Raw genomic sequence first — 15,997 nt, 5'->3', positions numbered from 1 at the left:
ATGACAGACCTAGCCAGTGTTAAAACCTAAGTGTCTCTGTGTCCCATGTCCCTGTGTGTGTGTGTGTGTGTGTGTGTGTGTGTGTGTGTGTGTGTGTGTGTGTGTGTGTGTGTGTGTGTGTGTGTGTGTGTGTGTGTGTGTGTGTGTGTGTGTGTGTGTGTGTGTGTGTGTGTGTGTGTGTGTGTGTGTGTGTGTGTGTGTGTGTGTGTGTGTGTGTGTGTGTGTGTGTGTGTTTTCTGTCTGCGCATGGGCAGGGACACAGACACTGAGGGGGAGTGACGCGCAGCTTGCATGAGAGGACAGGGCCAAGCATGCGTGCTGACTTGCGGCGGTGACAGACCTAGAGCCCGTTTTTAAACAGGCTTGGGTCGCCTAGTCCTACCTAATATACAAGTGCCCCTGCGTCCTGCTGATGCAGGAGGGGCCGGCCGGGAGTGTGTGCGCGGCGTTGACAGACCTAGAGCCCGTTTTTAAACGGGTTTAGGTCACTAGTTATAATAAATATAAACAAATGAATGATGCCTTTAATTTAAGGAGTTCAACCTGTAGACTTTGCTGGCAAGGTGTCAATGTTGTAGTAAATAAGTCTATCCATGCTTCAGCTGCATACAAATTTTCAATTTGTATTGCCCGAAACTATGCGTAAAGTGGAACTTTTACTCATTGCATAATTGTGTTCCTTTCATATAGTTTATAGAGCATTCCTCAAGCCAAATACTTTGTTTTGTTTTAATACTCTAATTCCCTATAAACTAACCAAGCCTCGCCCACAGCTTTTTAGAGTGCCTTGGCACTGTAGTAGGGGCTTATGGGAGCTCAATCTGGGCAGAAGGAGGTGGTTACTAGCCAGAGATTTCAGAGGCAGGGGGGAGGAGGGAGGAGGAGAGGGGACTGAATTTGTCATACTACACACATGCAAGCTGATAGCATCTCCAGCCCTCAGCCTGTGACTAACAAAACATGGCTGCCCTCATTGTATCACAGGAATAAATAATCATAAACTATTGAAGCCCCTTGCAGATAGAGTTGCTGTGTAAACTATCTAAACTTTAGATAAGATATATAGACAAGCTACTTGTTATAGTTAGTTTTTTATCTCGGATCTGCTTTAAAGGTATTTGTGGCTGGCAGCTTGCCAATGTGTGATGTACAGTCACTGCTGTGCGTTTCCTTTAGGCCTTTTTCACAAGGGAGACTGCAGGCAGTGAATTTACAGGCTGCCAGCTGCTCCCACACACTAGTCCAAGACAGCCAATTTTTTGCACTGCGCCAATGATTTGGGTGCCACCATAAGCCGTAATGGAAATTGCAGTTATTGTGGAGCTCAGCAACTAGTTTGGCTGCAGGCAATAGCAGGAGCCTGAATTACGTGTCCACTCGAGTTGCTGAGGGAATAGTATTCAGCGCAGAGAGTTTGGCTAGAGCAGGGTAAGCTGTCTTTTGGCTTTACCCTGTACCCAAGTTTGCCCGTGCCATTTTTAATGTATGGCACTGGTGACGATTTTGCTAAAACTCCGTACCAGCGGCGAGTATGCACCGCCCCTATGGAGTCACCGTCTGCCACCAGTCAAGCAGTTAAAGTGAACCTCTGGACTCAAAATCTACTCAGCAGAACTGAAAAGGCTTGGTGTTTCTTTAACAGAACTTTGTTTTTCTTACCAAAGCATCATTTTTAGCTGCATTTTTATCTAAGCTCCACCCATCAAAGAAAAAAAACGGGCTTTTTTCCCCTGATGCTGTGCAGAGCATGATGGGATTTCCTATGTTATTCACGTTGCCTAGAAACTGGGAGAGGTGATCAGGACACAGGACAGTTGGAACTGTGTCTCATGCTCCCTGTCACCTCCTTTCAACCAAAAAGATGGCTGCAATCATAAAATCAAACATTTGCCTGTTCTTTTAAAACAGGGTTGGTAAGAGATTATATTACCTATTTTAATTAACATAACTAATGTAACTTAATGACAGTATGTTTGTTTAGGCTGGAGTTCCTCTTTAAACTTATGGTGTTACTGGAGCTGTCATTGCAGCCAAATGACGATCATGGCCAGCAGCCTGAACAGCCCAACAGGTCCACAGATCAGCCTCCCATACAAGAGAAGCTTTAAAAAAAAAAAAAACTGCTTTGTCAGACATGACATTACCTGACACTTCATGATCATCAGTTTAAAGCACTCACTGTAAGTAAATCACAGGGTCCTTTGACAAAAAGGAGAAGGCCTTGCTGCAACTCTCAACCACTTAACGACCGCCTAGCGCCGATAGGCGTCGGCAGATCGTTAGTGGTATAGCATGGAAACGGCTGCTCGATCGGAGCGGCCTTTCCATGCCAGTTCACGGAGGGTGTCTCCGTGAACAGTGTGCGAGCCGCCGATCGCGGCTCGCACGCGTAATGTAAACACGCGGGGGTGAAATGTTTACATCATACAGCGCTGCTGTGCAGCAGCGCCGTAAGGCAGATCGGCGATCCCCGGCATCTGATAGGCTAAAGCCTATCCTAGGATGTGCAGGACAGATGTCCGTCCTGCGCATTACACAGCATGAGGGAGAGGGAGGTAAGCAGAGGGAGGGCGGAAATGGCTGCCTACTCAGTAATAGTCGGTGACGATCAGAAACCCCCCCCCCCAGCAGGACATCCCCCTAGTGGGGGGAAAAAAAGGTGGGGGGGTTGGGGAGTCTGATCGCCCCGGCCACAATCCTGATCGGTGCTGCGGGCTGTGAAGCCCACGCAGCACCGATCATTAGAAAATCCCCTGGTCCTTAAAGGACTTACGAGCCCAAATAGCGAAAAAAAGATAAGTACCTTAATCAGTTTTAAATGCTATTGTTCAAACAACTAATAAGACGTTAATCCAACTGTTGACATGGGTACGGGTGGGCAGAAGCAACTGGGTAAGCCATCATTCCGATCATGTTCCCAATCAGTGATTGAACACTGAGAAATGCCAAAACATCGTACATGCTTGTATTGATGGCAATTCATACCCTTCTATTGTTCCATGCAACTTCCTGCAGATATCAAAAAAGTGCAATATAGAAACATTTTTGTTCTTGTCTGCTGTTAAACTTTAGACTGCATGCACATCCAATATGCTTATTGTACAATGCACAAGCTGCTCAAACATAGGTCTTTAATTAATGACAGGCATCTAAGTATTGCTAAAAGAAAGTGCAGCAGGGGGTGGGGCACCAAAGTCTAGTTTCACTCAGGGCGTTGTGAAACCTAAGGCGGGCCCTGTAGATCTGCTCTTTTATATTAAAATTCCCTTACTGAGATGGAGCAATGCAGTTAGACTGTCTCCCCGTGTCAGGAACTCTGAAACTGCCTCATTCAACCAACTACAGTGTTAAGTTCCTCCAGTACCCAGCTCTGTAAAATAAAATGGTCTCTGGGTGGAAGACTCATGATAGTGGTCTCTAGGAACCCAAAGTGACTTCTTGCCTTGTTACTGCCAGCAGTGTTTACTTGGCAGAGAGCACTTCTTCCCATGTTATAACCAGACTTCTTTATAGCATGTGGAAAACCTGCTATAGGAGGCAAAACTCGTCCTTAAAAGGGAACCTAAACTAAGGATATGGATTTTTCCTTTTAAAATAATGCCAGTTGCCTGACTGTCCTGCGGATCCTGTGTTTCTATTACTTTCAGCCACAGCCCCTAAACAAGCATGCAGATCAGGAGCTCTGACTTAAGTCAGACTGGATTAGCTGCATGCTTGTCTCAGGTCTGTGATTCAGCCACTACTGCATCCAAAGAGATCAACAGGACTGCCAAGCAACTGGTATTGTTTAAAAGGGAACATCCATATCCCTCTCAGTTTAGGTTACCTTTAAATCTATCAGATAGGCACATTGTGTTGCTGTCCTCAATAGACAAAGAACATTCTAAACATTCACAGCCAGAAACATTAGAAAGTAGGGAATCTGGAAGTATAGACCTCAGCACGTCGTCTCCCTTTGGAATTCCTTCTAAAGGGGAATGGAAGAGACAACGTGCTACTGGACACTGCCAAGTCAGAGGTGTAGGAGATTCCTTTAGTGCATTTACCAGGATACATATACAACCAGAACCAAAACCAGTGAGTTGAGTTTTGGTCGAATCAAAAATGGTAAAAAAAAAAAAAATTTTTTTACTGCTATTAAAGCAGTGTTGTGGCATGCTGCCCTTTCATAATACCCTCCATCAACTGAGCTTTCCTCAAACAAATGTCAGATGTTTGGCCTGGTGGAAAGCTGTTGCTTCTCCTGAAGCCTCCTACAGCCAGGAGAGCAGGCAATGGGACTATGGAGGCCAGGGAGCACACACAGAGTTACAGACTCCCTGGCCAAAATACCAGGTGCCAGGTTTCCACCATAGTAGGTACATGAAAACTAAAAACATGGAAGGCACAGGTAACTAATTACTCAACAGGCAGTATGCCAGAGGAGCATCAGTAGAACGTTTGTGGAGGTTTCCTTTTAAGCAGAATGTACAGATATAATGAATAATAAAATTTGTCTTTTTGTGGTATATCTAAAATGTGACTGGTTTCTGGTTACAGGAAGCTTCATGGTTCCCGGATAATCATTTTTAGTGCTAGTTCGAGAATTAAACAAAGAATATGACTGGTTCCTATGGGTAGAAGGTCAAATACTTTCCACACAAAGCCCTGGGTTAGACGCAAACAGCTGTTTGTTATTTCTGAATCAGTTCATCTCTGTGCCTGCACAACACCACATACAGCCTGACTTGGGCACCACTAAAGCCCATAACGTCAATTACAGCTATAGTGGTGCAGTTGGACTCTGGGTATGGGCAAGTTCTGGGTATGGGCAAGATTATTTTGATAGGAAGGTGTGGGAAGTTTGATGCAGTTGCAACAAATCCTTCAGTTATCCAAGAGCCTAGATTATGTAGAGATTTGAATGTTAGCATGCCAATTTTGAAAAACATCCTCCATTTTATGGACTAGCTGCAGGTGATGCGGGTTTTTATTTGGAAGGCCTGTACAGAGGACATTGCAGAATTCCAGCCATAATGTGATGAAGGCATGAACTAGTGTTGGAAACTCCTCTGAAGGAATGAGGTGCGTAATTTTGGCAATATTCAGCTGAACTAAAATTTGATTCCTAAAGTTTAATTCCCCATCAATTGGTACACCCACCGAACCTGCACACAGTGTTAGAGTTAATACCCTCAGTGGTGCTGACTGAGTCTGGAGCAACTTTGGGTTGGACTGGAAAAGCCCCAAGGCTACCCTCCGTGTTCTGCCAGGTAAGGGGGAGAAGAACTACTGGAGGAATAAACCAATTCCACACTACTTTTGCAGCCTGTCGAGTACATTTGGAAAACATTTGGAAACATTTCCAACATACAAAAAGTCAGTGGGTATTTTTGTTCTGCAGGTGTTCCATGCCCAGGGCTGTGGAGTCGGAGTCGGAGTCGTGGAGTCGGGCAATTTTGGGTGCCTGGAGTCGGAGTCGGGAAAAAATGCACCGACTCCGACTCCTAATTAATTTGTAACTGTAATTAAAATAGAAAATATGATATGTTCTATTTCTCAGATAATAGTCATTAAAAATAATGTATATATACAGTATATATACAGTAATAGCTGTGCTTAGTCCACAAAAATGAAATAAACCAATCAAAATTAGTTACTTGTGCTGCTTTAATAAAGCAGTCCCCGTATTTTTAAGGTCAGATATACATATCTGATTGTGACTGTATATATGATGTGTACACAGGAATCTCTTATATATACTAAATAACATCTATGCTGTAAGAATAAAGCCTTTAATTTCATCTGTCTCAGGTTTACTTTGTTACACAGTAGTACTATACTCTACATATGCACTCCCCACAGAGCTGCAGGGAATCCACTGAGAATGCTGTGCACATTGAACACAGAGGTGTTGTCTGTTTACAATCTCCTCATTCCCCTGCAGAGTACCTGCACATCATTCTTACATGTACCCACACTTACATTGTCTAGCGCCTGATAGATGTTCTTTGTTCCGGTTTGTACCTTTTACAAGTACTCTTACCAAGGACTAGTTTTAGTCTAAAGGGAATAAATATAGTAGTCTACATATCCTTCTCACTTCAGTTGTCTTGTAAAATTCCTAAGCGTTGGCAGTTATGAGACGAATTTCATGTTACATACTTTTAATCAACAAAATTGTAATATGCAAATTAGAGGAGTCGGAGTCGTGGAGTCGGAGTCGGTGGAATCCTAAACTGAGGAGTCGGAGTCGGTGGATTTTTGGACCGACTCCACAGCCCTGTCCATGCCATCAGTTATTCTCACTTACAGTGAGGAATACTACAGCAGAGAAACTAATATTATAAGTTCAAGTCCACATTATGCAGTAGGTATTGTCATTGAGGTGCAAATAAGTATGAGATGATTGAGAATTATGCCAAGTATGATACTGTAAAAATCGAAACTGAATTGACTGATCAAATATTGCCGCGAAAGCATTTAGGGCCCGTTTCCACTATTGCGGTGCGGAATCACCGGAAAATCACCTCTGACAAAATCGCATGCGGGTCCGAATCCGCATGCGTATTTTGCCACGATTCCGCATAGGTTAGGCCAGTGTTTCTCAACATTTTATTGCTATGTACCCCTTTTAAAACCCTGTACTCATCGAGTACCCCTTAGCATAGTAAACATGATCACAAGTACCCCTTGACAAATATATATTTAATCGTAGTACATGATAATTGGTTGTAAACAATGTGCAAGCATTTATTATTGCTTTTAATTAGCTAAAATACTAATTTGGTGTTGTTTAAATAAGAATTATAATTTTCTAAATCTCTAAATTTGTTATTCTTGGTTAAGTATATCAAGCCCGAGTACCCCCTGGACCCATCAGAAGTACCCCCTGGGGTACGCGTACCGCATGTTGAGAACCTAGGGGTTAGGGTATATGCGATTTTAACCAGGTCACTGTCCGTGTAAATTAACATTGATTCCTATGCGGAATCGTGGGGGAAAATGCATGCAATTTCCCTATTAAATGCATTGTGTGCGATTTGCATAGCGGTGTGCGGGGTGCGAAAACTGATGGCTCTGTCGTGCAGATTTTCCCCGCACACAAAAACGCTCAGCAATACGGACAAGTGGAAACAGGCCCATCCACTTGTATTGGCTATGCGAATCCGCATGCGGACAATGCATGTAGATTCGCAATAGTGGAAACGGGCCCTTATCCATTTTCAAGCTGTATAGATTTGCAGTTACACTTGCACAATTCTGCATCAACTAAGAATTATTGTAAAGGAATATGGGGCCCACATGATGCCCAAACACGGTGGTAGGCAAAAGTAGTTGGCGCACATACGCCACAGACTTCTTAAGGTTTTTATTCACCAAACGTCTATAGTCATATGTGGCAGACTGAGGGTTAAGCAGTACGTTCATTAACTACAACCTGCACAGAGCCGTTAATTACACAGTACTACAAGATTAACCCATTTGAGCTAAGTAACTGGATTTAGTACTTGGAAAATGTCACTGCAAACTAATAGAGAATGCTTTGCTATGAGCACAGGTGTGTTTGTGTAACGACGGGCTCCATGTAATAAAGTATAAAGCAACTCCCATCCTTCGATACATGGGAAACAATTCTCCGCTGACACTCGACATTGCCTGGATGATCAGTTGCTCTGCACTATATTATAAAAAAAATAAAAAAATAAAAATTTCCCTGTATGGCTGTTAATTTAACCTTCAGGGAAGAAGATTACATCATGTCCATGAATACTAGCTCCCAATACAACCACCCCACATTCCCCTCAGCCATTCAGCGTCCTGGGAGAAGAGTGGTGTCAAGGCTACAGCTCAACATCTGTTAGACAACGCATACATAACTGTACAGTCTTTGTTACCTGTGTTTGCAGCCGGGTCACAATCTCCTTTCTTGCCTTCATTACCGAATCGAGTTTTCCAGAAACCATGATGGACAAGCCTTGGTCTTTAGCCAGGGAAAGCTCCAGTTGAGCCCCAGTCTTCTGCATGATGTCTAAGCAAATCTTCGCCTGCTCACCCTCCCCAAACTGAGCCATGTCCTTGTACCTGCGTTCCTCCAGAGGGACATGGAACACCTGCACAACAAAAATACCCACACAATTTATTAGAGCAACATGGAAGCGCAATTTCTCAAATAGTGTAATATAGTAACAGTTTGTCTTCAAACTTATGTTCTGATTGGTAAGGCAGTTTTGACACATTTAATAGTATCCAAACAGTACAGGGCTTGCAGAGTTCCAGACAGAACTGACTAGAGAAAACATTTTGTATCATATTGTAACAGTTAAGCCGCATCTACACGCGTAGATGCGGCCGCGATGTGGCTTATCAATCGAGCCTGATAAGATCCAACAGGACGGATCTTGCTTCCGCCGATTCCCTGCTCGCTCCCCGCGAGGGGTCAATGGCAGGGAATTGAGCTGAAGATGAGCAGCGCCGGCGGGGAATTGAATCCGGAGCGGGGACGCGGAAGAGGCGATCCGGCGACTAATCGAGCCGCCGGTTCACCACAACCTCTCCCCGTGTAGACGGGGCTTTAGGCTTCTTGCATATACATGTGATTCAGATTTTTATTTTATTATATACACAATCAGATTTTTTATTCCGATAAAAAAAAAAAAAAAAAAAAAAAAAAAAAAAAAAATCGCAGCATGCAGTTTTTTTTTTTTTTTTTTAAATCTGTATCAAAAATCTGATCCTATAAAAAAACTGGAATCGCATGTATTGTGAAAGAGGCCTTAGAGTATGTGGAATGGGAAAGAGGAAAAAGTGCAGTGCATGTACACTATGGACCTGTACACACTGGCTGTGTTGCACTGCGTTTTTTAAAAGCGCATGCGTTTAATTGCAAAGCCTTCATGAAAATTTAAAAAATAAAAAAAATTGCATAGCACCACTGTGTATAAGTGATCACAATTTTCAGGGTTTTTCAAAAGTCCTTGCGATTAAAAAAAAAAAAGGCATACAGTTTTAATAACGTAGCACAAAGCCGCCAGTGTGTACAGGCCCTTACAAATAGCAGTTCAATGCAAACTAGAAGCCACAGTGTGTTAACAGTCTCATGTAGTGGAATCTTCCAAGTTAACTGGTCCATGGATCCTCACTTTCCTGTTTTGTGTTACCAAATAAGTAGACAGATCTCATTAGAAAGTTAAAGCCAAGAAACTAGAAATGAAAAGGAAATAATGCTACTGTCCACACCCTACAAGTGTAGAAGCCAAACAACAAGCAACCAAGAAGCAAAAAACTTGTTAGCCTGAAAAAAGGTTGCGAGAGGCTAAACCAAAAAGCTAATTTTATGCGCAAGTCAAAAATGTATAACGAAACTCCATAGTTTAATTGGTTTGGACATCTTCTGTTGGGCATAACAAGGGGCGTTATGTATGGATGGAAAAAGAACAGTATTCCAACAAAATCACCTGCTACCTAAAAAAAAATATGATGGTGGTTCCATCATGCTGTGGGGCTGTGTGGCCAGTGCAGGGACTGGGAATATTGCCAAAGTTGAGGGACACATGGATTCCACACCGTATCAGTAGATTCTGGAGACCAATGTCCAGGAATCGGTGACAAAGTTTAAGCGTTTTACGAGTTACTGGTTCAATGCGTACATTTTTACGCATTGAACCAGTAATGCGTAAAAATTTATGTGTTAATGTTCCTGCACTAGTGGGAATGCGTAAAAACGTATGCAATGCGGCCCGCCGACCTCCGAGGTCGGCAAGCTGCCAGCGGGGGACTGGAGCAGCAGTGAGTGACTACGAGGGCACAGGATGGCTACATGGGGCTGGTAGAAGCCCCAGGTAAGTGAAACTCATTTTTTTATTTTGCTTGGACCTTCCCTTTAATTTCACTTCTCAAATATCACTGTGTCTCTCCTATATGATATATTTAACTGACATTTTTTATTGCAACAATCAACGATTTATATAGGAAAATGACGATTAACAAGGTTGCCCACACTTTCGCATACCATTGTATGTGGCACACAGATAGATTCCTGTCAGATTCGGCTTGACAGGCATCTGACAGAAATATATCTGATGGTCGAATCTGCTGCAAATCTATAAGTGTATGGCCACCTTTTTACTCTAACTTATGACAAATATGCAGATTAGGACAGTCAGAAAACCTGACCTGTGTACTTCAATGTCAGGGAATCCAGGTATTACAGGATAAATGATTATTAAGTTAAGAATAACCTCCAGGATTTTTCCGCAGTGAACGGTACTGGAGATATTTGCCCTTCATCAGTGTAAAGCTGGCCAAACACCCTTCAGTTTTTTAGCATTTCTATTAAATTCAAAATATACAATTGTTTTTTCTGATGGATTTTAATGTACCACACACACACACCTGTGTTCAATTTTTTCACTATTTATGAAAAAAAATGATTGAAAAACAAAAAATTCATTGGGTTTTTATATATAAAAATATACAGGATCTTCTCAAAAAATTAGCATATTGTGATAAAGTTCTTTGTTTTTTGTAATGTACTGATAAACATTAAACTTTTACATTTTAGATTCAAATACACACAACTGAAGGAGTTCAAGCCTTTTATTGATTTAATATTGATGATTTTGGCATACAGCTCATGAAAACCCAAATTTCCTATCTCAAAAAAATTAGCATATTTCATCCAACCAATAAAAGAAAAGTGTTTTTAAAACAAAAAATGTCATCCTTCAAATAATTATGTTCAGTTATGCACTCAATACTTGGTCGGGAATCCTGTTGCAGAAATGACTGCTTCAATGCGGCGTGGCATGGAGGCAATCAGCCTGTGGCACTGTTCAGGTGTTATGGAGGCCCAGGATGCTTCGATAGCAGCCTTAAGCCCATCCAGAGTGTTGGGTCTTGCATCTCTCAACTTTCTCTTCACAATATCCCACAGATTCTCTATGGGGTTCAGGTCAGGAGAGTTGGCAGGCCAATTGAGCACAGTAATACCATGGTCAATAAACCATTTACCAGTGGTTTTGGCACTGTGAGCAGGTGCCAGGTTGTGCTGAAAAATGAAATCTTCATCTCCATAAAGCTTTTCAGCAGATGGAAGCATGAACCCACTTTTGAACCAGAAACAGCGGCAGAAGCGCCTGACCTGGGCTACAGAGAAGCAGCACTGGACTGTTGCTTAGTGGTCCAAAGTACTTTTTTCGGATGAAAGCAACTTTTACATGTCATTCGGAAATCAAGGTGCCAGAGTCTGGAGGAAGACTGGGGAGAGGGAAATGCCAAAATGCCTGAAGTCCAGTGTCAAGTACCCACAGTCAGTGATGGTCTGGAGTGCCATGTCAGCTGCTGGTGTTGGCCCACTGTGTTTTATCAAGGGCAGGGTCAATGCAGCTAGCTATCAGGAGATTTTGGAGCACTTCAAGCTTCCATCTGCTGAAAAGCTTTATGGAGATGAAGATTTCATTTTTCAGCACGACCTGGCACCTGCTCACAGTGCCAAAACCACTGGTAAATGGTTTATTGACCATGGTATTACTGTGCTCAATTGGCCTGCCAACTCTCCTGACCTGAACCCCATAGAGAATCTGTGGGGTATTGTGAAGAGAAAGTTCAGAGACGCAAGACTCAACACTCTGGATGAGCTTAAGGCCGCTATCGAAGCATCCTGGGCCTCCATAACACCTGAGCAGTGCCACAGGTTGATTGCCTCCATGCCACGCCGCATTGAAGCAGTCATTTCTGCAAAAGGATTCCCGACCAAGTATTGAGTGCATAACTGAACATAATTATTTGAAGGTTGACTTTTTGTTTTAAAAACACTTTTCTTTTATTGGTCGAATGAAATATGCAAATTTTTTGAGATAGGAAATTTGGGTTTTCATGAGCTGTATGCCAAAATCATCAATATTAAAACAATAAAAGGCTTGAACTACTTCAGTTGTGTGTATTTGAATCTAAAATATATGAAAGTCTAATGTTTATCAGTACATTATAGAAAATAATTAACTTTATCACAATATGCTAATTTTTTGAGAAGAGCCTGTATATTAGAAAATCCAATACTCCCGATCAGCATACAGTTTACAAAAAACCTCAAATTTATTATCCATTTATAGATTTGATAGAGTGGGAGAGTTGGAACACAGATTTCCATAGCTATTCCCAATGCATGATTTCCCATCTCTCCTCAACCAACTGATTGGGAGTACCATCCAAAATACACATTTTCTATACATGCCAAAATGTACATTAAAAATGAATCTAATGAAAGTTTTTATTTCTGCTCGTTAGCAATACAAAACAGATAAGATCAATATTTCCCCAACCTGAGTGATAATGGAAGACTTGATAGGTCGGATCTTGCTCCATGCACCTGCAGGTTCAGAAGTGGTCTCGCTGCCAACTGCCTTTTCCGGGAGGGGTGGGAATGCATCTTTGTAAGTGGGAGGATCATTTTCTTCCTCTGATCCAATGGTTACCACTGTGAAGTCAAACATATGATACGCATGATATACATTCCACTCTAATAGAAGCAGTAATGCAGTATGCCAAACCGTAGACAACACTGACCTCTGACCGCTGGTTGGGCCAGTCCACTGCGATGCTCATCAAAGCTTTCCTGGGTAAGAACCGCCACCGAGCTCATTGTCCCACGCAAATCCGTGTAACCACTGCAAAAGCAAAAGCACATTTTTAAGCAGGTGTGCAAATATAGGCACTCTCATCAAGGTAAAATGCACAGTATGCTTTAATGGAGAACTTCAGGTTGTGTAAAACGTACCCCGGGCCCCCTATAGTGAAATCCCTTATTTCATTTCATCTTTAAAGTATTGCATTTCCTTAGCTTAGAATATGACTACTAAAAATTGTATTTCTGCTAATAAAAACATGGTGTAGAATGGAGCGCGGTTAATGGATTTTGTCAAACCTCCTAGTATGTTCAAGGGAACCTAAACTAAGGATATGGATTTTTCCTTTCAAAATACCAATTGCCTGACTCTCCTGCTGATCCTGTCTCTAATACTTTTAGCCACAGCCCCTCAACAAGCATGCAGATCAGGTGCTCTGACTGAAGTCAGACTGGATTAGCTGCATGCTTGTTTCAGGTGTGCGATTCAGCCACTACTGCAGCCAAAGAGATCAGGACTGACAAGCAACTGGTATTGTTTAAAAGGAAACATCCATATCCCTCAAGCCTCATACACACGCCCAATCAAAGTCGCTTAGTACAAATGACAAGAAATTTAAACGACTTTCACCTGCAGCAGAGATACGTCTTGACGTGTAAATGGCAAACATACACACCGCAGAACACAACGAGTGACTAGGCCAAAGACTCATGATTTACATATCGTTATATTCGAAGGAGGTGGGTCTGTAGGTATTACGTATGTACGTACATTTATCAAAAGAAGAAAAAAAATCATAAAGAACATTCACCTGTATGCAGGTCATGCAATCAATAACAAACATAGCAAAGAGCTGCAATGCAACTTCCAGAGAGGCAGAACGACTTTGGTTGAATCATAAATGTTCTGGGTTTCCGTACGCATTACCAAGTTTCAAATTACTTCTCCCCGTCGTTTCAATAATCAATCCGACAACCAGAACGTTTCAACCTCTTATCCGTCGTTTGCCATTTCTTATCTATTCTTGCTCAGTCATCCGCACATCTACACGTGACAACTGTCGCTCAACTTTTTTAAATAGTTTGATTTTCGCTCACTGTAAAAGACGGCGGTTAAGCGTGTGTATGGGGCTTCAGTTTAGGTTCCCTTTAAAGAGAATCTGTAACATCAAAACGTCCCCTGGGGGGTACTCCCCTCGGGTGGGGGAAACCTCAGGATCCTAATGAGGCTTCACACACCGTCCTCCCTCCCTCGGAGGTCTCGCTGCAGCCCTCCGTACAGCGGCGACGTAAATATTTACCTTCCCGGCTCCTGCGCAGGCGCTCTGGCGGCTCCGAATTAGGCGGAAATACCCGATCGCCGTCGGGTCTGCTCTACTGCACAAGACTCCGGCGCCTGCGCAGTAGAGCAGAGCGGACCCGACTGAGATCAGGTATTTCAGTCTACTTTGAAGCCGAAAGCAGCCACAGCGCCCCCACTGGAGCCTGCAAAGAAATATTGAATCAACGGTCGGTTAAGCTATACAGTATTAGTAAACACCTGCTGCAGTTCCCTGAAACCACGCATGCATTTAGCTCACATGATCTTGATTTCAGTGAGATGTAAGAACATTTTGTTCTTCTGGAATGTTAAGAATGGAGAGGAAAGTGTTTGATGTTTCAAGTCTTCTAATCTGAGCCTACACAAAACATGCACCAGAGATGTGCCTGGCAGCAACGGCCAATGGAACATAAGGTACCATAGTAAAGAGGCTGACTCTACTACGTTGTGTCCCCACACCCATCTCATAAAATATCTGTGGAATTAGGGCAGGACAGACAAGTCTGTAGGTATCTACACTTGCCTTCAAGTCTTGGCCAAAACCTTTGCAACAAACCTCCATACTGTAAACAGAAACAAGGACTGTATATACAGAGGTATAGCTTAGGAGCTATGGCCCCAGCGTTTCATACATGATAATTTATATTAAGCACGGCTTCCTGCTAAGAACAGCCACAGTGTCAGGGAGCTGGAAGCAGAAGAGGACCAGTTTTGCCAACATTATTGCCAGCACAGCACCAATGAAGAGCTAATACAGCAGTTGAGGGAGGCCCCCTGGTATGCATACATGTAGTGCTGCAAACCGAAATGGCTGTGAAATAACTGGTAATAGAATACTGGTAATTTTACCAATATTCTATTATCCACTACAGAAGAATATCGGTAATTTTACCAATACTTTACCATGTCTTAAACGAATCCTATTCTCACACAGAACCCTCCCTGATGATGCCAAACACTAACAAATCCCTGGTGGGGGGCTAACCTTACCACCCCCACCCCCCATGTTAATGGTTAACTGTAGGTGGGCACCATCCCTATCTCAGCCCCCCTATAGGCACCCATTTAAAAAAAAAAAAATGAGGTATGACCGCCCACTATTTATAGCTGCCATTGTCCACATGGGTGGCCCTGGAGCCCGCTATTTTATCAGGCAAATCCTGCACCCAAATTTACAATCAGCGCCAAATTTTTAATGTCCACCAATGGCGGGGCCCAGATGGCTCTACCTGTGCCATTTCTGGCTAAAAAGCCACTGCATCGATGCTACTGACACCTGGTCTACTTCAATGGAGACAACTTGATACCAACATGTACAGCAGTAAACAGTATTCTGTGACTCCAGAAGCTGCAAGCTGAGTTGTCACATGATCCTTACAGATTTCTCCCCAAAGGGTAATTCTGAGGCAAATATAAGGGTGGTACTATTTCTCGGAAGCACTGCGGTAAAAAGGGAACTCCACACTCGTGTATTAGGTAAACATCCCTGCATTTATTGACATTAGGTCAGGCTATTGACAAACCATCCTGCCTTTTCCTGTGAAACACCCTCCTGTTTCCAGTGTGCAGACAGGTGGAGGAAAAGATATGCAGAAAGCAATGATCAGACCTCACTACAGATGGAGAACTACAGGTAGTTAACGAATGAGATAGGGACTGTAGGTTCGTTCTTAACCTGCATCTGTTCTTCAGTTGGAACATTGTGCCATCTCTGTCCCCTGTACCTCCTCTGTGCCCCCCTGTGCCACCTCTGCCCTCTTTCCCTGCTTATACAAGTTTAAAAGCCATTTTCTTAGATTTTTAAAAAAATCTTTTTTCTCAAAAACTACAAATCCAATTTGGAAAAAAAAATGTAACTTGTTCCCATGGAGACACAGAATCCATGCCGTTCGTATCGGCAGGTCGTTTGTAAGGCGGGAACTACCTGTGTCCATTTCACTAACAAGCCACAGAAACAAAGTGGTAGGGGGGAGGGGGAGGGGTCAGGCTACACAAAGGCCAGTACACTCTGACTGTGCTCTGAATGATGGAAACTATGTGGATGCAGTGTTCTCCCCAGGCTCTTTTAGCCG

At 42.9% G+C, this 15,997-nt stretch overlaps 1 protein-coding gene across 1 annotated transcript in view; it reads right to left on the bottom strand.

Annotated features, from left to right (window-relative positions):
- The window catches only part of HDLBP (high density lipoprotein binding protein), an 81,761-nt gene that overhangs the window by 38,120 nt on the left and 27,644 nt on the right, over nucleotides 1-15,997 (bottom strand). The window contains exons 3-5 of the mRNA XM_068280619.1: nucleotides 12,547-12,647; nucleotides 12,303-12,457; nucleotides 7,878-8,093 (exon numbers count right to left, since the gene is read on the bottom strand). Of these exons, the coding sequence (XP_068136720.1) occupies nucleotides 7,878-8,093; nucleotides 12,303-12,457; nucleotides 12,547-12,622 (447 nt within the window). The 5' untranslated portion in view covers nucleotides 12,623-12,647. The remainder of the gene's footprint in view (nucleotides 1-7,877; nucleotides 8,094-12,302; nucleotides 12,458-12,546; nucleotides 12,648-15,997) is intronic.

This window comes from Hyperolius riggenbachi, chromosome 4, assembly GCF_040937935.1.
Source record: "Hyperolius riggenbachi isolate aHypRig1 chromosome 4, aHypRig1.pri, whole genome shotgun sequence".
Taxonomy (NCBI): Eukaryota; Metazoa; Chordata; class Amphibia; order Anura; family Hyperoliidae; genus Hyperolius; species Hyperolius riggenbachi.
The sequence above is the reverse complement of the archived record's forward strand: the minus strand, read 5'-3'. Positions and strand labels throughout refer to the sequence as shown.